The sequence below is a fragment of the Aethalodelphis obliquidens genome, unplaced genomic scaffold (genome assembly GCF_003676395.1).
Source record: "Aethalodelphis obliquidens isolate GAN/ISIS:26980383/991018 unplaced genomic scaffold, ASM367639v1 scaffold7, whole genome shotgun sequence".
Classification (NCBI taxonomy): Eukaryota; Metazoa; Chordata; class Mammalia; order Artiodactyla; family Delphinidae; genus Aethalodelphis; species Aethalodelphis obliquidens.
The window spans coordinates 13800607-13823429 of record NW_020837951.1 but is presented as its reverse complement, the minus strand read 5'-3'; the positions used below and the strand labels follow the sequence as shown (position 1 = coordinate 13823429).

General features: G+C 35.4%; 1 protein-coding gene across 1 annotated transcript in view; it reads right to left on the bottom strand.

Annotated features, from left to right (window-relative positions):
• Positions 1 to 22823, bottom strand: part of MEGF9 (multiple EGF like domains 9) — an 84693-nt gene that overhangs the window by 5536 nt on the left and 56334 nt on the right. Inside the window, exons 3-5 of the mRNA XM_027105050.1 lie at positions 10482 to 10621; positions 1793 to 1936; positions 981 to 1250 (exon numbers count right to left, since the gene is read on the bottom strand). Coding sequence (XP_026960851.1) covers positions 981 to 1250; positions 1793 to 1936; positions 10482 to 10621 — 554 coding nt within the window. The remainder of the gene's footprint in view (positions 1 to 980; positions 1251 to 1792; positions 1937 to 10481; positions 10622 to 22823) is intronic.

Genomic DNA, 22823 nt, shown 5'->3' with positions numbered 1-22823 from the left:
AATGTTTACAGTGCTTGGCACATAGTAGGCACTCAACAAAATGATTACTATTATCATTACAATTCACTAAAGTCAGACACATCAATCTATCCTAAAAAGAGGCATGTTTTACATTTCCTAATAACTAATAAGAAAAATCATCCCAGTCCTGTCAGCTAAGTATGGACAAGGTATGCCTCTAGTGGGAAAGAGAACTGAGTGACAGGACCTCCAGGCTAATGATAGGGTTCAATCTCAGCTTTTTAGCCTTGATAACAGCAGAATAAGGATATCAAGAAAATGGCAGAAGGATAACCCTTGCCACAGACCAACTGCCTATCAACCCAGTATTCAGCATCTGTCAGAATATCAAAGAATGGTTTATAGAAGAGCATGGCCTAATCTCTATGACCTAATAAAGCCTGAATATCCCTAATTCATCCTAAATTTCTAATCATTAATTTTCATCTAAACCCTTACTGAACTTCCCTGAAAGAAACATTTTGCCATATAAATAACTTTCTCTTTTAAAAATTGAGGAATATTTTTACTGTTTCCTCCATCACACCTGGGAAAACTTAAGCCCAAAGTTAGGACAGAAGTTAGAATAAACCCTTGTTTCTCAGCTGGAACTTCTAACCAGATATAGGTTTCTACTTAAAAAGACCTTTGATGATCACTGGAAGTGATGAGAATACAGGAAGCAAAGGATAAAAGAAATGACAGGACTTTTAAAATATTTTTTAAAAAACAGATGAAGAGAAAATGTGAGAACACTGCAATGACTTTGTCTTGGTCCTCAGATTTCTAGAGTTGACTCTGGAGTCTCAGGAGAGCAACAGGAATAGAAGGAAATCTCTTTAGGCAAATATCTATCAAAATCTATTTCCAGAAAACTTCTCTGGTAGGATTGGAAGCTTTTACAAAGCTAAAAGTAGCTGTCCTGAAATTTTCACTGCTAGGTTTAAATATTAAATTTACAACCTTAGGTGAAGTTTTACCTTTCTTGATGCAATTTCCCTCGAGGTCTTGAACATAACCTTCTAGGCAGTTCTCACACCAAAACCCAGTGGTGTTATGGAGGCAGTCGATGCACTCACCACTCTCAGGCTTACAAATCTTTGGAGTTTTAACTGGGTCCACGTGGCCATGACACTGGCACTCCATACAGATGCTGTCAGAATTGTAATAGCCATTGTCACATTCATTGCAGTTCTGGCCCATGTAACCATCTTTACACCGGACACATTCAGGTTCCAATTCACCAAGTTCTGACAGAGAACATCAAAATAATTTAGTAAAATTTCAAGCTACAATTGAAAATGCAAAACTACTACTAGTCCCCCCACCAAAACAGTTTACACACCCTGCCTACTATCTCCTCTCAAACTTAAGAAACACGTGGAATTCAAACTAATAATTTACACCTTATTTATTAATTGTCCAGTTTGTTGTGAGAATGATAGGGCCACCCAGAAAATCTATTTAGGTAGAGAAGGAAAGAAGTGTGCTTACATAAAGACTCTGAGTAATTGAGATGGATAGGCACTCAAAATTTTTTTATTCCTTCCTCTTTAGTCATGTCAGATGGAACAAAATACACTTTTAACAAAAACTTCCTCATCCCTCCCTCATGTCTCATTTCACATATGTATTTGGATTTGATGCAAATTCCTAGAAAGGAAAACCTATACTGTTTTTATAACTCCCTTTCACCTACAGCATCTAGAACTTTATCAACACACTTTCTACCTATTGATAATTGATTCACTGATTTTTCCTCTAAAAATGAAGATTTAGGGAAAGGCCTTACTTATGATACAACTGCCTGTAGATGTCACTGCTGAACAAGGGCAGCGAAGACATTCTTTAGTGGCATCAGGACTCTGATAAAATCCTTCTTTGCATTCTTCACAATGATCCCCTCTGCTATTATCCTGGCAATTTAAACAAGCACCTAAAAGAAGCAAATCATTTCAAGAAGTTAAAGATTTACTCTGAAAGCACAGTAACTTTAAATAAATCATACCTGCAACCAAAAAACCTTAAGAGTTAACCAGAAAAAGTTATCCAACAGAGATTGCACAGAGTTCAGTTTCTACCCCATCTTATTTCTATACTAAACAGGCATATCAGTTCTGTGTCCCCTACTGGATTGTAAACTCTGTAGGGAAAGTCTAGGTACATGACTAGAGTCGCAATAAACCCTTGTTGACTGACTGACTACACACCAAAAGCAGGCCAACAATTTGCAAAGAAAAAATAAAAACAACCTAAAGACCTATTAAAAGAAGAATAGATAAATTGTATTATTTTAATAGTTGGGATACTGTAGTTAAATTAGTGAACTACACCATATGTATGAACACACATAAATCCTAAAAACAACGTTGGTTGAAAAAAGCAAATTGTAGAATGATACATAAAGAAGGAGAGTGCTTACTTATTTTGTAAAAATTGATTGGCTGAAATAAAAATTTTAAAAACCACACTAAACAATACTAAGCAAATGGATACATAATACTCTAGGCAGATGGATACATACATATGCAGTAAAAATTAAATCCAGACTAAGAGGGTATAGGCAAGTTATATGCTGTTTGTAGAGGGAGGGAGAAAACTGAGAGCACGGAAGAAAACAAAGAGGAAGAATTCCAGCTCTATTTCAAATTTTCTATTTCAAATATATAACTACAAATATGTATAAATATTAAGCAAAATACCAAAGTGTTAATATTTATTAATTTTTGTTATATTATTCTCCATATTTTTTTAAGATTTTTTTTTTTGATGTGGGCCATTTTTAAAGTCTTTATTGAATTTGTTAAAATATTGCTTCTGTTTTTTATGTTTTTGGTTTTTTGGCCCTAAGCCATATGAGATCTTAGCTCCCCAACCAGGGATCAAAACAACACACCACCCCCTGCATTGGAAGGCAAAGTCTTAACCACTGGACCACCAGGGAAGTCCCTCTCCATATGGTTTTATATTTAAAAATTCAAAATAAAAATGAAAACAATTAATAAAGAAAATGAAAAGGAAGGAGGCAAGCAAAGTTATGTGTTTCTTAATAATACTCCTTTGGTTCCCTACTAGTAAGGACATTCTACAGGTACTGAAGCAGCATAACATCTGCAAACAGGAAACAAAAATGTGTAGAGTAATTTACACTCTACAAAGATTCAAAGGGACACTCAGAACTCCTATTACAGAAATAAATGAGTAAACTCTACAAAGAGATCTAGGAAGACAATGAAATTTTTACATGATAAGCTAAATATAGTTCAGTGCAAAAGTATCATAAGTAATTTTATTTGATTTCTTTTCCTTACCAGTGAAATATTTACAAAAAAGGGGAGCAAGAATGAGGCTGTGGAATAAAATGGTCTGACAACTGGAACAAGATTTGAAAAACCAAAAGAATGAAAATTATTAACATACATCTCAAATCTCAATTCTTATGTGATTACAGCAAAGTTCCTTGAAACTTCATGAACTTATTCAGAAAGACATTTTTTTAAGTTTATTATATGAACACTTAACTCTGAATTAAATCAAATTTGCATGTAAATATCACTTTTAATCATATAATTTGTTAAGGCCTGATAGTGTTAATGATGTATTTCATATATGTAACAAAGTAGTATATCCTCATACGTTGATAAACACTTAAGGTACTGGTTTCTTCGCAGATCTTCTTATATCCTGATCCCTCTTTAGCTGTGTATCATTGTGACAATAAAAATAGCTGAAAAATACATACTAGGAAACTGTAGATTTTGGCTCTAAAAATAAAATAAATGTCAAAGTGTTCTGCAGGTTGGAAAAGTCAAAACCTGCTTTATGTATAAAATCTGTCTACCTGCTCTCCCCCTATTAAAAATGTCCAACGGAAATAATTTTCAAGAAAAATTTCTGATAACGTCCTAAACTTTAATACAAAAAATCTCAAAAATTAATAGTTCTGAAACAGAATAAGGATGCATTCCAATAACATGCCATTTGCAATGTGTCAAGAAAAGGTCTTATTAAAAAACAGTATATATATATGCTTTTAATACTTTGCTCCTACTGTTAATACTTTGCTCCAATGTTACTGGACCTACATGCTTATTATTTTGGGGCTTTCTACTATTCTAGATAAGACCTTCAAATGTTTGTCGTTGTGCTTATCACAATACAGCTTCACTCTCCTAAACCATTTATATTAGAATATTTAATATTTTTTCCAGAAGAATTTCTTATTTCAATTTGTTTTAGGTCACAAGCCGCAATGAGAAATCAGTAAGAAAAAATAAGCCTACATGGTAAATATGTTATCTGAAAAGTAAAGGAGGAAACAAGTATAACAATAAAACTCATCAGTTTTTAAAAACTTATCACTCTACATTGCTTTAAAAATAGCATGCACATGGAACACAGCTATAGAAAAAGAAAATTAATAAATTGAAGACAGATAAGACATAAATACACCAGAATGCTAACAATAGTTGTGAGGGGCAACAGTCCTTTAAGTGTTTTTTTCCCCTCTAATTTTTAAATTGTCTCTAATATGCACTTATCACTTTTATTTTTACTATCTTAATTTTTTTCTGATTACAAAATTAATACATTGTAAAATGTATCAAATGCATATTGTAAAATATTTCAAAAGCTCAAGCAATTTTAAAACATTTCATGTACAAAACTGAAGACTGATTTTTACAATAAAAATAAAGATCATAACTTTTAAAGTCCATATAGAGCAGGAACGAATAATATGAATTTGCTTTTCTAACAGCTTACAACTCCTCCTTGGGAGGCAACATAACGTAAGAAAAATGGTATGTATTTCATGTCAGATATGAGTTCCATTCTCAGCTGAACCTCTTACAGCTATGTGACCTTCAGCAAATAGCTTCTCTGAGTTTCACTTTTTTAATATGTAAAATGGGATAATAATTCCTTGCCCAAGGATTTAATGTAATGTAAACATTTCAGAGGGTATATGTAGATATTCCATAGGATATAATGCTTCAAATTCCTCCTCTACAAACTAGGAAAGCTTAACTAGATGAGATCTAAATTCCCTTTAAAATCTGAAATTTGAGAATCTTTCTTTTATGATAAATGACATATAAAAATTAGCTGAAGTGTAAATTTGTTCATTATGCTCTGCCTGGAACCTCCCAAATATAACAATACTGCCTTAAAATTCACATTTTCTTTGCTGAAAGATGGCCAAAGGAGCTAATCCAAAAAAAAGAATAAGTGTTTCCTGAAGATGATCTCATGCTCCTTGGCTAAGAATCAAAAAAATCTGGTGGGGGTAACCAAGAAAATAACTGGTCAAAGAAAAGAATGTAGGGTTCTTTTCCAACCAAATTCAGTGACAAAGCTTTGAAACCATAAATCGCCACCTGTAAAAAGCCTTTTCCTTATTTATTTCGTTACCTCTAGTTCACATATAAACCTGTCAGAAATGCAGCAAGGTACTTTGTTATAAAAAGAAATGCCTAATCTTCTCTATGCAACAGAAGACAAACTTCAACCTGTTAAACAGAAAGGCCAGCCTAAGCAAACAAGGGAGAGGGTAACAGAAGATAAGGTCAGAGAGAAAGGCAGAGGCCCAAAAAATGTAGTCATGGAAGGAAGTTTGAATTTTATTCCAAGAGGGATAGGAAGACTTTGGAGGGTCTGAGCATGCGAACGACATGATCTGGTTTTACATTTTTAAAAGATCACGCTGGTTGTTATGTGAGACTGGACTGTGGTGGGGTGGGGGTCAGAGGATGAGAGGACAAGAGAGAAGGCAGAATGGTCAGATGAGAGCGTGTCAAAGTAATTCAGAGAGATGACAGTTGCTTAGACAAGGATGATAGCAATGAAGGTCATGTTGAATGTCAGGCTGACAGAACTTGCTGACGGACTGCATCTGCAGTAAGGAAAAGAAGCAAATGTGACTCCTATGGTGCCAGTCACCAAAATGAAGAACACTAGGAGTAAAGCAGGCTTAGCTTATATAGTAAAATAAAGAGTTGTTTTGGATGTGTTAAGGCTACCTTGCCACTTAGAGCAGCGGTCCCCAACCTTTTGGCACCAGGGACTGGTTTCATGGAAGACAATTTTGCCAGGGACAGGGGTGGGGGGTGGGGGGATGGTTCAGGCGGTAATGTGAGCGATGGGGAGCGATGGGGAGCGGCAGAGGAAGCTTCACTTGCTCGTCCGCCACTCACCTCCTGCTGTGAGGCCTGGTTCCTAACAGGTGGCGGACTGGTACCGGTCCACTGCCCGAGGGTTGGGGATCCCTGACTTAGAGCATTCAAATGAAGACGTCAAGTGCACTGTTAGATCTTTGAGTGTAGAGATCAAGGGAGAAATGTAAATCTGGTAATTAGCTCATTTGGAGATGGCATTTAAATTAAATCCAAGGGACTGAATGAGATCATTTAGGGAGAGTATAAATGCAGAAGACAAATGTGTCAAGACAAACAAACCTCTGAGGCACTCCAGTGCTTATAGGTGAAAAGAAGAAGATCTAGCAGAGCTGACTGAGGAGGGAAAAAAAAAAAACAGGGAAGTGTGATATCTTAAAACTAATTCTTTTTTTTTGTTTATGCAGTACGCGGGCCTCTCACTGTTGTGGCCTCTCCCGTTGCGGAGCACAGGCTCCGGACACGCAGGCTCAGCAGCCATGGCTCACGGGCCCAGCCGCTCCGCAGCATGTGGGATCTTCTCGGACCGGGGCATGAACCCGTGTCCCCTGCATCGGCAGGCAGACTCTCAACCACTGCGCCATCAGGGAAGTCCCGTGTGTGATATCTTAAAGTGAAGAAAGTCACTGAGGAATGAAGGATGAAGGAGTGGTCAACTCAGTCAAGCTACTGACAATTCAAGGTACTCACCATGAGACACTATGAATACACGAAGTCGCCTTAAATTTTTAAAAAGAAGTACACTATGTGAACATAAAGTTTTAGCTTAAAAATGACAGTCCCTCCCACCTCCATTTTAAGGGAAGTATGTGTTCAATAAAGAAAATCTAGAAAAATACAGGAGAATAGAAACAAGATAAAAATCACCCAAAGAAATCTGTTATTAAGATTTTGAATACTTTTCCTTGCATCTCTCCTTATATAGAGAAGTTTGGGTTTTGCTTTTTAAATAGTCTAAACATATGGCACATGTCATTGTATAACCTGCTTCTTTCACTCTCTCATGTCGTTATATTTCATTCTTTAAAACATTTTCATGGCAACATAACAATAGTTGCCATTTACTGACTGCTTGTAATTAGCCAGGCACTGTATAAACATATAGCACTGAATCTTCACAACATCCCATTAGGCAGTTACTGTTATAATCCCAAATTTCTAAGTGAAAAAACAAGGCTAAGTAATTTGTACAATGTAAGTCAAGATTTCACTTTCTGTGCTCTTATCATGTATTGCCTAGATAACATAATTTGCTTCATTCCCTGCTGTTAGAAATAGAGTTGTCTTATTTTTTAGAATTATAATTGCCACTGTGGTGAGCATCTTTGAACATAAAGCTTTTTATGAATTTCAAATTATTTCCTAAGAATTGATTCCTGGAAACAGAATTACTGGATCAGGGAAATATTTTTAAGACATATTTCTTTCCAAAATATTTTTCTCAATATACTGTATCATGAAAAGGTTACTTTAAAAATCTACTTCAATCTAAAACACAAGGTATAGATAAAGACTAGGCGGGTGGGGGAAATAAGAACTGCAAAAACACAGTAAGTGGCCACCAGAGGGCAACCGTATCACAACACTGTTGAAAAAAATCTTTTCAAAGTTTGAGACAAAAGGAAAGACTGATTTTATATTAAGCTGGCAGTTTTATATTATTTGCACTCTTTCACATTAGATTCCACTTTTATTATATTTCCAGAGAAACCATTTATTTCTTATTACTAGCTGCTTTAGAAATCATAACCATGAAAAGGATTTCTTTTGCCTTAAATTATCTCCTGAGCAAAAACAGGTTGGGATTTATGTGACACTAAAGAAAGCTACCTTGCTGCTGCAAGGAAAATTAGAAATGAGAACCAGCAATGTAGACTGCTTCCTGGTACCATAAATGACCTAGGGAGCAATTTAAATCAACTCAGCATGATGAAGCATTTCTGTTGTTATCCAGGATTGAAACTCATCTTTGCTCTGTAAGTTTCTCCATTCATTTGTTCATTTATTCAACAAAAATTTAGCAAATACTTACTATGTGCAAATATCTTTACTAAATATCGTATAAAATGGTGAATAAAGCTGGTATGAAACTTACAATGTAGTGAATAAACCATATATGACTCATAATCACAAATAAATATATAATTACAAACTGTGATATGTGCTATAAAAAAAATACAAGTGTATATGAGAGTGTATAATTGGGAATTATCATTTAGCCTGGAGCATGAACTGCTTTCTAATGAAGTCACTTTTAACTGAAGGCCTGAAGGAAGGATATGGTTTAATAAGGCAAAGGGGCCAGGGGTGGGGGTACAGGTATATTAGAAAGACCATTCTAGGCAGAGGAAAGATCATGTATGAGAATCTTGGGACAGGGGAACATAACACGTTTTAGGAGTAGAAGCCAGTATGACTGGATCACCAACAGTAAAGAAAAAGAATAGCACAAAATAGAACTGGCAAGTAGGCAGGGACCAGATCACATAATTGAAAAAAAAAACCAACACAATTTCTTCTAAATCAATTTGTTTCACCACAGACTACAGGATTAGAATGAAGAATACGATTTCAACACATTTTTCCAGGGTACTTTCTTTTCAAATATTCTGCTACCTTGGTCTCATAAAAACACTTGTACTTGTCAGACTAGTATGTTCTGATTTTTTTTGTTGGGGAAAAAAAGATTTCCAAGGAAGTATCTCTAATCCTTACATTTAGGAAAACTGAAGAGCAGAAAAGCTAATTGTCTTTAGTTTTAAATAGTTTAACTAAGTAAGCCTAGATGTGGTTTTCTTTGTTTTTATACTGCCTACGGTTTGCTGAGCTGTTTGAATCTGTGGGTTGATGTCTTTCATTAATTTGGAAAACTCTTGGACATTATCTCTTTAGATATTTGCTTCTGTCCCAATATCTCTCCCCTTTCATTCTGAGCCTTCAAGTACATTTATGTGAGACCTTTTGGCTATTTCCCACATGTCTTTCCTGCTCTGTTCTTTCCACTGCATTTTTTTTCTCCATGCTGCAGTTTGGATATTTCAAATTGAGCTGTATTTAAATCTACTAACCTTGTCTTCACTGTATACAATGGTATATAACCTTGTCTTCACAGTATATACTGTATACTTCTGTTAAGTCCATGCAATGAGGTATTAATTTCAGACATACTTTTCAGTTCTAGATTATTTTTTTGATTATTTTTTATAGATTCCAAATCTCTTGAAATTTTGCCTCTTTTCATCTATTTTGTCTGTTTTTTTCCTCTATTTTCTTAAAATATTAATTTTAGTTATTTTAAAGTCATTTTATGCTACCTCTAACACTTGGGTCATCTGTGGGTCTGCTTCCATTGTTTTTCTCTTTATTATTGGTCACATTTTCCTACCTGAGCATTGTCTAGTGTTTTGATTGCCAGACACAATGTACAAAGAACCACAGATGATTCCCCTATCCTCTGTTATACAGATATAATGAGAGGATCACCTCAATTCAATCAGAAATTGAGATAGGTGGAGGATGGACTGCAATATTAATATGAATCAGTTCACCTATGGTTCATCACTACTTCTTGGTCATGACCCTCTAAGGCTTTTGACTGAAAACCTAGCAGGCATGTGTCTCCTCAGCTCTGAAAGACTGCAACAGATTAGTACTTCCCTTAAGTAATGTGAGCCTAAGTCCCACTCCACACATCTCTGAATCTGGCAATGTCTTGAGAGAGAGAGATGGTTGTATGTTGTAGCAGGTCCTCTCTTTCTAAAGAGATTTTGTCTCCTAAGCACCACAAGACTGAGAAATTTCTTTCTACCTTTTGGGACAGCCTTCCATCTCCTGCACAGTCAGCTTATGTCCTGTGGGAAAATTGGCCTTGTGTTTAGGGCTCCTCTAGTTTCCAATTCATCACGCGAGCCCCAAATGACTGCCAGAAGCTCTTCTTGTATCTCTTTCCTCAAGAAGAATTCTTTTACTTGGACCAAGCCTGCTCCTTAGTCTGTGCCCAGAATCAGCAATGTCCCTTGAAAGGAAAAAGGCTGGGTGATCATCAGCTTACTTAGAAATACCCTGTCTGGAATTTTAGTTCATATAGTTTTCCTTTCTTCCATGGATCTCCAACCAATATGATTTTTGAAATTTATATATCTTTTTAAAGTTGTTGTAGCAGGAGTTTGGCTTGCTATGACCTATTACATCCTACTTAGAAGAGAAAGACCCTTACAAACTATTTGGGAGAATCAACTCATAGATGAAGGACTTCAAAGTGAAAAGAACAGTGGACTAATTATATAAAAAGGTAAGGAAAGTGTGTACCTGTGAGGGCATCACAACTGGCAGACCGATTATTGCATTGGCAGGGCAAGCAGCCATTCTTATTAAAGTCATAATATCCATCTTGGCATCTATCACATGAAGAGCCGGTGACACCCACTTTGCACTGACATTTCCCAGAACTGCAAATAAAAGCAAAGACAATGAACAAAAGTAAATAAGTTTGAAAGTTTTGTTGCCTAACATCCCATCATAGATGATCTTGATGTAGAAATAGTTTCAACTAGATTCTAGTCACTAGATGTACTGAGTGATTTTTATTTTGAATTGGAAGTTGAGCAGCTTCATGACTATATTAATTCAATTAACATAGTACTAACACTAATCATTTTTGACAATTTAATCCTCTGCACTTGGGTAGTTTAAAATAGATGATAAAGGAACCATGGAGAGTACAAGTCCCTGGCCCTTCAAAATCTTTATTTACTAAAAGCACTGGGGCACAGAAGTGGCACTACTGCTACATCTCATTCCTGAATCATTCCACAGTTACCTCAGAATCCACACTGTCCAATCTGGAGAAGAAATACCACCAAGCGCTCATGCAATCTAGCTTTTGGCTGAAGAATATGAAGGCCAGGACCTTAATGAATGTGCTGGAAACTCGACATGATTTTCTACTTTAGGTCAATGCTGTATTAAAATATTTCTGATAATTAACTGGAATTCACAACTAAGTAAATATGACTATAATGGGGACCTCTATTGGTTTCTGAGTTAAAACCATATAAAAATTCTAGATTGTCAACCCAAAAAGAAGACTAAAAATCTAAAGTAAGAAAAATATTTTATTTAGTATCCCATCTTTTCCTATTAACCTGTTTTCTTAGATGTCAATTACATCAGTGACATCATCTCTCTCTAATCAGTGAAACTTACATCTTTGTTGTAATTTTCACCTCTCCTCTCTCTACCCCATGCTCTTCCAATCACTCCCTCAAATCCAATATATCACCAATTTCGGTCAAATTTTCTTTCAAATTTTCTCTTGTTATTTACTCTATAGTCACCCCTCTTAGAATATCTTTCCTCTTCTTCACCTCTCAAACTTTTTCCTGCTTTCATGCTCATCTTTTCCCACGAAACTCTTCCCTGACTGGTCGACAGAGATCTTTTGGCCTCCTGACATCACATACTCTATACCATACATTTTATTCCTAATTATGGACTTTTCTATATTCTTTCATATATGTACTCTTGTTTCTCTAGTTAGATTGGTAAAGACCTGAGGCAAAGGCCATATCATGCAGTTTTTTAAAAGGTTATCTTCAAGACTTAGCATGAGCCTAGGAATAGTGTACTCTAACTATTTTCATGTCATACATCTTACTCGGTAAGTTTGCTGAGTTCAGGGACCATATCTTAGCCATCTTGGTATGCTCAGATTCTAGTATAGTTCCTGGTTTGCTGCAGGCACTTAATATATGCTTGATAAATAAATGCTCAATACACAAACTGAGTTTTAGAGTTAAGCACTGGAAGGGAAAAAGAAAGATGAAAGACTATACTAATTACTAGAGTTCTCAAAACAGCTAAAGTACTTTCCCTTTTTCAACCTTTCTTTATATGCTCATTCTGGACATCAGGTTTTTAGACTTCATCTCAGTAAAATTTTGGCACCAGTCATATTGGATGGGAGACAATATAAGGTAGAACTGCATTTCAATATAATTATTTTAGAGACTGAGCTCCTAATTATGAGCCCCTATGGGGTTGTTCATTTTAGTTCAGAAGACTAAGCTAAAATTATTAATACTTACACAGCTCTTACACATGTCAGTTAAAGTAATCCCCTACTGCTTCCCATATTCCTATTTCTGTAATAAAAATAGAAGTTCTAAATTTGAGTTATTGGAACTTTGGGTTGAACTTTGCAGAATGGAAGTAAAGCAATTTTCAGCTGTGTGTATTCTATTTGTAGCATACAAACCTAAGAATTATTTTTTTAATTTGAGATGTGCCTCTCTGTTTATCAGCATTCCCTGGGCTAAATAATGAAGGCTTTTGCCTTCTATCCTAAAAAACTATTTTGAGCAGCTAGAGTTGAAGTTTACTTCTCTCTCCCACTTACTATGGTTCTTTGCAATATCCCAGGGTATGCCAAAAAGGAGTAGAAAAACAGTTGTACCTGGTATATTTTTAAGGCATAACTCAAAACCATTCCAGAAAGGAAAGAAAGCCAGGCTTTTGTAAATAATAAATACTTAACATATCTTAAAGCCTTATATCCTAAGAAGTCACCTATCAAACTCTGTATTTCTATCTTAAAGCTGCCTAATATACTTGGTTACATAATTTCTTGACTTACAAATAATTTTACAGAAAGTGTAAAATGGAACAATGTCATCATTTATTGAGAGTCTATGTCAATAAATATATATTCTCTCTAATCCTCAAAATAACTCTACAAGGTGGCGGTCATAACCCTCATTTTACTACTGAGGGAATTCAGAGGGTTAAAGTTACTGTCCACACCTAGTAAAGGCAGGTTTATTTATACAAAGCCAGACTTTCCCCACTCTGCTACCAACCCTTTCCTCAGTTTAACTCTATATTTGTACAGAAAATCTGACTGCCAAATAATCTGATACCCACTTACGTATCAAGCTTCATTCTGTAGATTCCAAGCACCAAAATTCACCATTTATTTAGGTTCTGACCCCAGTGAGCTGTTTCTGCCTTGCCCAGAATAAATCCCACTCTCTTTTCTCACTGCCAGTAAATTTCAGGTCTTCCTTAACAAAAGCTGAGAGTTCTTTCTGCTTGAAGAGACTGCAGCCTAACAAAGCCCAAGGTTCTCAGAGACACAAGCCCAGATATTTTGATGTTTAGTTAAAACTTAATTAAAGCTTGTATCGATCATACTATAGAAGATGATTATTCTCTTTAAAAATCCAACAGAAATGTACATTTCCAAGTCTCTCAAGTAACTTTGCAAAAAAGAAAACAACTGAAAAAAAAAACCCAAAAAGCCCACCTGCATACATATACGCAGTCTTACACCAGAATACCCCAAGGTATTTAAAGATCTAGCAAAGTAAATCTGTATTCGTCAAATATGAAGTTCAGGATTATCTTATGACTCAACAAGAAGGAATCAGTCAACTTAAGTCTCACTATACTGTCAGAAAATTATAAAGGATATAATGTACCTTTTGGAGACTGGCCTTAGCCAATTTCCAAGGCTTTAAAAATGTTAATCAAAATATGCTTACTCCCCATTTCTCTATAGACATTAGGTTATTTGGTATACAAAAGAATAAACAGTTACTTTTAATGGCAGTGTCTGCCCAATCCACCATCTGTAAGAAAAAGGTATTACCTTGGAATACCTAATCACCTAATAATATCTCATAACCATAATATAGCCAGTGTTCCCAAAGTAGTTGCTATTCCTGTAAGTGACCTTTCTCTTCATAGTTCTGCTCTAGACACTCAGAAGACTGATATAAGCAGGCGTCTTTCTCCCTGGAAAATATGCTCCTTAGTTCTTCATTTAAAAAAAAAAAGTGGCTTTATGAATCTTGATGAGGTGGTTGACTAGTCTAGATACCATGCATCACTTTTCCTGGGTAGATTTTAAAACAACAAGGAAGGAGGTGTTTTTTCTCTATTTAAAAAATATATATAGAATGGAGTGGGGAAGTTTGGTTGTGAGCCTGCAACTAGTAGTGCTTTTCCATCATGTTACTCATGGCCCATGGCCAATTTCTGCATGTATAAGAATTAAATCACTCAGCAAATATAAAGCTTTCCCTGTGTGACTTCTTTTATAGAATAAAGCCTTTACAACACCGCTTTTCATGGTCTCCTTCTGTTAAAGACCGCTGAATGCTTTTTGAAGCAAAGGTCAATGATATAAATGCAATGAAATTTTTTAAAAAAAGAAAAGAAAAAAAAGGCCTGTTAACAGACCACTTATGCTTATCCATAGGTTTAAAATGAAAGAACCAAAGACTCACATCTTCATATCTGGAGAATAAGGGCACAGAGCTGGATTTTGAAAAGTCAGAAATCGATACTACTGAGATCAACTAACAAAGAATTTAAGATGGAATTTCCTCATCTGGCATCACTTTTTATAGACATGAGTTAGTTGCTAGTAAAGAACTAATGAAATATGGATAATTATATCAGAAGGAAGAATATGGAATTATTTATAAAGGAAGCACAAACATTGTGGAACTAAGCTACACTAAGTATACTAAACATGTATTATACATTCTTAAATTACCCCAGACAGAATTATCAGATTTTCTTATGGTGTCAGTGCTTAGTTATAGAATTTATCACACTCACAGGTGTGAACAACTATTACAAGGTTTAAACACTTGAAAAATTCTCTCTTAAAATGTAAACAAAGAATGTATTTTCTGACATGAAGTTATTAGTTTTTCAAAAGGAAATTCAATGGTGTGTCATCTCAAGATATTGTACATATTTATGTCATACAAGTACTAACCAAAATATCATTTTAAAGGTTCTGTTTTAAGATGAGTGGGTGGAGAATCTTCAGAATTTCCATTATTTTACTAGGGTAGGAAGGGTGGAACACAGGAAGGGAGGTATCAGGGTCTATGGAAAATTCATAGCCTGAGGAGACAGAGAGAGCTTGGTTCAAATTCCAGCTCTGCTAGTAACTAGCTGGGACTAAGTTCTTATTCTATCTTGGACTCAGTATTCTCATTTGTAAAATGAAGATAATTATACCAAACTTTGTAAAGTTCTTGTGAGGATTAAAGATCACATATGCAGGGTACTTAGCACAGTGTCTGGCACATAATCAGTACTCAAAAATGAAAGAACTATGAAGATGATGACAACGGTCCTAGATCTTTAATTTTTTCTGTGAATTGTAAAGAGAATGAGTTAGAATCTCTACTAGGCGAAAACAGACAAGATTATTTACTTTTAAAATTCTGTTAACAAACCTAGAAAAATGGCAAGAATTTATGGGGTAATTACTAGTTTGGAGCAAAAATGTGGCTAGGAAAAGAGAGCACATTATGAACACATGGTAGAAACAGTTTTTGGAAAGAAAATTTAAAAATTGAGAAGGGAAAGAATCAGCAAAATCCTGCATTAGGTGGGACCAAAGCCAGCAAGAACTGATATGCTTTTGTACCAACTAGCTAATTGATTTAACTTTTTTCTAAATTGCCAAATGTCTTGACATGTTTTACATTATCAAAAACATTGTCTATTTTCTTCCTAAGATTTACAAGGTATAAATTATGTGCATGGCATACCTTTATATATAATGTTATCAATTTTAATTCAAACAGTCACAGAGTAACTACAAAGGTATAGTTCTAATTAGGGGAAATTAATTTATTCAGAAGCCTTGCTTTTCCTCCTTCCTTCTTCCTGAGACAGCTTACATGTCGGCACTCTGACATGGAAAGAACAAGAAACAGAAAAAGAGAGATAATTAAATGTATCAATTTTCTTCTTCTGCCTCTTTTAATAACTAAAAGCAATTTAGTTTAGGAAGAGACTTAAACTACTAGTTAAAACAGAGTCTGAAATTAGAAAATTGCTGATTGCAAGCTCTCCCAATATATTAAAAATAATATAAAAAGGCAGCTAGCTTTTTCTAACCAGAAAAAGCTCTTACATGGGAAAATAAACAACATGAAAAGTTATTAACAATCCTTAATATCATGTTTGGCTCATGGTTTGTAAAGGTAATGAAAAAAATAGTTTCTCCTTTTTGTGAAAGAAACTCAATAATCAGACATTTTGGCAAAAGACTATTTGCATTTAGTGTTCCTCTGTCTTTCTACCATCATGGAAAAGACCATTATGCAATGAGCAAAGCTCCTTTTCTGGAGGAAAAAAGAAGATAGCTTTATTGTTGAAAACATTGGGCTATTATGCTAAACATTCCTTGTTTTTTCAAGTCTAAAATATGTTTAGAGGAAATTCATATTTGAACAGAAATTCTTAATACTCAAAAAGGGCACTGCCTAAGTGTAAAAATATTTTCTGATAGCTGGTCTTACCAAAATCAAATTTAAAATTTTATTTGAAAAGCCAGAAGTAAAACTTAATGGTAAAAAAAATAAAAGTATCATATTTCCAGAGCCACAACTTGGGAGGGCAAACTTAAACTAGGAAAGTTATTTTTTATTTCCTTCACTTTTTTTTAATGGAAGAAATATGGCCATAAGAATTCGCAAACCCACACAATTACTCCATTATTTGATAGTGATTTCTGCATTTCAGAAGTCATTTTAAAAACAGAAAAAGCATGAAGTCCCAGTATCATCTTCTTGAAAAGATGATGCTTCTCACATGTTAACATTTGTATTCTTTTGTAACCACTGTAAAAGGTTTGCTTAGTAAAACAATTATTAATACTTAATTTGTTTTCACGCTGAGTTCTAAAAATTAACTTGTAGCGCTTAGAATTTAGAACTCATTTTCTCACAGAAATGACAGCATAAGTGGTGGCTTAGTTTCCAGATGAGCAAACAAAAACCTATTTAACTCAAAATGTTGATATCAACAGTACTGAGGACCAAGTAAGTCCTAACTAAGCCTTTGTGTTCTGAACCCTGTACGGGGTGGAGTGGTCAGGGGGCAATATTAACATTTATTGAATTCCTACTATGGGGTTATAAATAAAGTGCATAGAGCAATATTTATCTATGCATTACTTAATTTTGTCCTTACAATATGACATTCATTAGTTTCAGTTTTGTCACTTTCTTGCTGTTTGATTGTTGGGCAAGTTAAGTTTCCACATCTGAAAAATAAGAATAATAAGCCCTGTTTCAAAAGATTGTAATCGTTGGCTAAATTTAAGTGTCTTCCGAATATTAGTAGCTCCATATATGGTAAAATACTAATATTGTCAACATCCCCAATTGTTAGAAAATCAGCAATGTGAACGACTCAATTTTCGAGGTCACAGAGCCAGAGAATAATCAGAATCAGAGCCTAGGTCTTCTGCCTGCTAATACGATGTTTTTTTCTCTCTCTTGTATATTACAGATTACCTCTATGTACATAATGAAAGCAATTCAGAAGGATTTAATGTGCTCATCTCTATAGACTTGCAATACTCCTAGAAGAAGCTTTTATGTTGATCTTCTCCTGGCTCAGTCGTCAGTCATTTAAATATCTCCTCAGCTGAATGAGACTTTAAAACAATTGCCAAAGAAATAAGACATTGCTTCCGATCTGTCTCAATACAATGACAAGACTTAGGAGCTCGTTTCCTACCTGTATCTAGCACTATTTGCAAATGCCCCTATAACAGCCAGTTTCCTTGCAAAGCTTTCTTTTTCCCCCTACCAACTTTATTGATATAATTTTGCGAAAGTTTTTCAGTCTTCATTTTTAAATTATGAAATATTCTTTCAAAAGTAGACAAATTTAGGGCTTCCCTGGTGGTGCAGTGGTTAAGAATCTGCCTGCCAATGCAGGGGACACGGGTTCAAGCCCCGGTCCAGGAAGACCCTACATGCTGCAAAGCAACTAAGCCCGTGCGCCACAAGTACTGAGCCTGCACTCTACAGCCCGCGAGCCACAACTACTGAAGCCCACATGCCTAGAGCCTGTGCTCCTCAACAAGAGAAGCCACCGCAGTGAGAAGCCCGCGCACCGCAACGGAAGAGTAGCCCCCGCTCGTTGCAACTAGAGAAAGCCCACACACAGCAACAAAGACCCAAAGCAGCTGAAAATAAATAAATAAATTTATTTAAAAAAAAACAGAAGTAGACAAATTTAAAGACAATACAATCATCTTTGAGTTATTTAAAGAACAATAAACTCAAAACTTTGATACCCACTAGTGAGACATTTGAAGCCCCTTAAGTGGCCCTCCTCAACTGCACCCTTTCTCTTGCCCCAGAAGCAACTAAGTTTTAATCATTCTTTAGCTTTTTAAGAGGGCCACTTACTATGTATTACTAAATAATATATAGTTTTGCCTGCTCTTAAACTTCATTAATAAAAATAATTATGTATAGTTTGATTCACTATTTTCTTGCTCAGTAGAATATTACGTTTTTGAAATTCATCACTGTAAATTTGTATAGCTGTAGTCATTCATTTTTCTCTGCTGTATATTTCATCATATGAATATAACCCTATGTATTTATTCATTCTTCTAGACATTTGGGCTGTTTTCATTTGTTATTATGGATGCCAAAGGCTTCTGTGAACCTTCTTGTATGTCCCTTCTGGTACACATGAGCATGCTTTTCTCTAGGGTATTTACCAAGGAATGGAAAAGCAAGGTAATAGTTTGTGCATGATCAACTTTACTAGGCTATGCCTAACTGTTTTCCAAAGTGGTAGCAACAATTTACACTCCCATTACTAGTGGAATAGTGGTCTCGTTGCTCTGTATCCTCACCAATGCTTGATGTCATCAACTTTTTAAATTTTGGGCAATTTGGCAGCTTGAAGTGGTATCACGTTCTGGTTTTAAATTGCATTCTCCTGATTATTAATGAGATGGAACATGTTTTCTGGAACATGTTTTCATGTTTATTAGCCATTTAAGCTTCCTCTTCTATGAAGAGTCTGCCCAAGTATTTCTGACATTAATTTGTACACATTCTTTATGTATTCCTGGAAAAGCAAACCTTTATCAGTATAATGTGCTACCATTATCTTCTCTCAGTTTGTGCCTTGTCTTTCCACTCTTTTCATAAGTTTCGTAGTTTAATGAAGTGTTAAGATATGAACTCTGGAGCTTAACCACCTGGATTCAAATCCTGATTTTATCACCTACTAGCCATATGACCTTAAGTAAATCATTTAAACTCTTTGTGCCTCAGTTTCCTCACTTATAAAATGGAGAAAATAATAGTACCTCTCTTATAGGTTTGCTGTGACGATTAACTTAGTTAATGTGTCAAGCATATAGTGCAGTGCCTGACACATAGTAAAGACTATGTAAGTACTGTCATAACATTAACATTATTGCTTAGGAAATCCTTCCCCACCTCAAGGTCATTAAGACACTTTGTGTTTTGCCTTTCACATGTAGGTCTTTAATCCACCTGATCTTTATTTCTGCATATGAAGGAAGTTAGAGGTCCAATCTCATTTTCTTCCTTACAGATAATCAAAGCTCTAGTACAATTCATAGAAAAGTCCATACTTTTATACTTTAATACTTCCTATGCCATATGTCAAATGTCTTCACAATCATGGATTGTTTCTGAGCTTTCCTTTTTGTTCTATATATCTGTTTGTCTATTCCTGAACCAATACCACACTGTCTTAATTACTATAGCTTTATTTCCCTCCCCCCGATTTTTCACATAAAATTTTTTGAAAATATAGATATATTGAAAGAACAGTATTTTGAGTATCTGTGTATATATTTTGCTTTACCTAGTACTCCCCTAACCCCTTCTTCCAACTCACATCACTTCAGCCACAATCACCCTGCTTTTGCTCAAATATGCCAGGCATATTCCTGCATCAGGAACCTGTACTTGCTGTTCTCTCTATTAGCAATACCCTTTCCCTAGGGGATCCACATGGCATGCTCCCTAACTTCTTTTTGTTATTTATTCAAATGTCATATTCTCAAAAAGGCCTTGGCTAGCTACACTATCTAAAATTATAATATCTCTTACTATTTAACATAATATATATTTTATTTCCTTGTTTATTCTCTCTCTCCCCATTAAGAATGTCAGCTCTTAAAAAACAAAAGAATGTCAGCTCTATGAAATCAGGGTGTTTTATCTGTTTTTCTCCACTGCTGTATTCCCACGGCCTAGCACAGTGCCTGGCACATGGTAGACACTCAAACTTTTTTGTTTAATGATTATGTAATCTGGCTCCAAAATCTATGTACCTTTCTTCATTAACTCTGATGCCTTCTGAGTGCACTATTCAGTGCACTATTCACTGTCTTCAATTTAGTCCATTTAATATTTTCCAAGCACCTAATCCTGATGCTTTATATCACATTTAAATAAACCTCTTAGAATCTTAGAAATAGGATATTTATTCTAGGTGAGCAAAATAAGACATTTAATGACTGGTCCATGATGGGTCAATCAACCTTGGAAGACAGTGATCCCTTGGATTTGTTCTTTAAAGCAGGACAAAGAAGAGCAGATAAAAATAAAATTACTAGCCCTCAAAGAAAATGCTATTTTACTTAACTTCAATATCCTATGATGACCCTGCTAAAAGGGCCTCTTTAATGTTTATAATCCTTATATAAACAAAGAACAGAGGCTAGAATGCCTTCTGGTTTTCTCCTGCATATAAGTTGACATTAGGTTTTAGGGGGCAACATTGTCCACTAGATCAGTGGTGCTCAAACTTAGGCATGCATCTGGAAAGCTTGTTATAACACTGACTGCCCAGCCCTATCCCAGAATTTGTGATTCAGATAGGTCTAGGGCTGGCCCCAAGAATTTTCATTTCTAATTAATTCCTAGGTTATGCTGATACTGGTCTGAAGACCATACTTGGAGAACCACTGCACTAGATTAACTGGAAAAATGTCATTGTTCTTATTTCACTCCCTACTTTTAATACTCTTAGCCCTGACTTAATTTCCACCTCTAGGCTTAGTGCTGAACCCTTTATTTGGTATCAGTTCTGATCTAAGGAGAGGGTACTTACAGCAATCAGCCTCAGTGATATCTGTCATCAAGTTCCATTTGCTTACTGGTTCCTTTGACCTCAGTCCCCTATATTCTCAATGATTGAATTACAACTATTGTCCCTAGCTTCTCAATGCCTGGCTCCTGGTCCCAGTTGCCCTGACTCCCCACTTCCCACCTCAATGGCTAGGTCCATGACACTTGTTTTCAGATCTCCTGCATGTCAAATGCCTGCCATTTAGGCTCCAGCAAGTCAGGTGGACTCAGCTTTGATATTCATTAATGTGCTAAATCCTACCTTTCAAATGATTCTCTACACATACTCTCATTATTTCAAATTGTCTTCTATGCAATATTTATTTTCATTGTGCCCAGATCTGACTTCTAAATTTATGTCTCCATGAGCCAGTTCCCAGGTAGATGAATCATGCTAACCACACCCAGAACTTCACTTACACTGAGCCGCTGCCATATCTAATCTTGCCCATTCTATTTTAGGGTACAGTGGGGAGAACTTTGGAGTCAGACAGACCTAGTCTCAAATCTAAGCTCTGCCACTTATTAGTTATGCCATATTGCTAAGTAACTTAGCCTCTAAGAGCAAGATAGCTAAGTTGTTCTGAGAAGTCAGAGAGGTTATATGTGTAAAGCATCAAGCACAGAGGTTCAACAGTGTTCATTAGATGTTAGTTTCCTTCTGATCCTCCTGCTAAATTATGTAGCTTCCTTAGGTAAACAGTTTAGTCAAGAAAGCTAAAACTATTTCCCTGCAAAAACCTTTCTTTCAAATTCCTATAGTATCTGTTTTACTGGACATTCTATTTAACTGTAGAACTTATAAAAAAATCAACTCAAGACCAGGAAAAATAAAAATTAAAGAGATGGTTGTAGTGTATGTGTTGGGAATTGGCAGAAGAGACGAAGGGATTCTGGTACTGATAATATAAGCCATATTTTCATTACTGCTTTTGGCAATGTGAGAAGAACATCTTTGCCCTTCCTGTATAGTATTCAGAAAACTTCTTACACTTGATGGTATCTCGGATCTCTTTGAGAATCGATTGAATGTTGCAGACCTCCTCCACAGAAAAATGCACAGATTCACCATTACACTTCATGTGCTTCCCCTCTTAGGTTAAGAACTCCTGACCTCGAGCACAGGGGGGTATACTTACCCAGAAGTACAAGACATGGGAGTTTAATGCAACAGAAAGAACATGGGATATGGTGTCAGAAGACCTTGAGATGACTCTTCTCACTCTGGAATGTAATAGATATCCAACTTTGGGCTTATCATGTAACCTTTCAAATATTACTTCTCATCTGTAATTTGGTGGATAACAATTTTTACCTACCTCTCAGGGTTGTTGTTAGAATCAAATGAGAAAATGTACAGGAGAAAAGAACACTATTACTTGTAAATGACTTTACAGATATTAGTTATTAACATTCTCTGGACACCTACTGAATTTATAAACACAGGGGCAAGCTTGAAAATCCCAAATTATTGAAACTAATGGAATATATCATACCAGAGAATTATCTTAATAAATAAAAAAGCATAATAATGATTTTTAATAATAATGAAATTAATAATTTTAAACTAGTCCTATATATGTTGAATGTCAAAATTATCATGGCTGAAGCACTTATGCTCCTTTTTAAAGGAAATCTTGAGAAATTTCAAGCCCAAATCTCTAACTGGGATTGAGAAATTTAGATATTGTGAGTG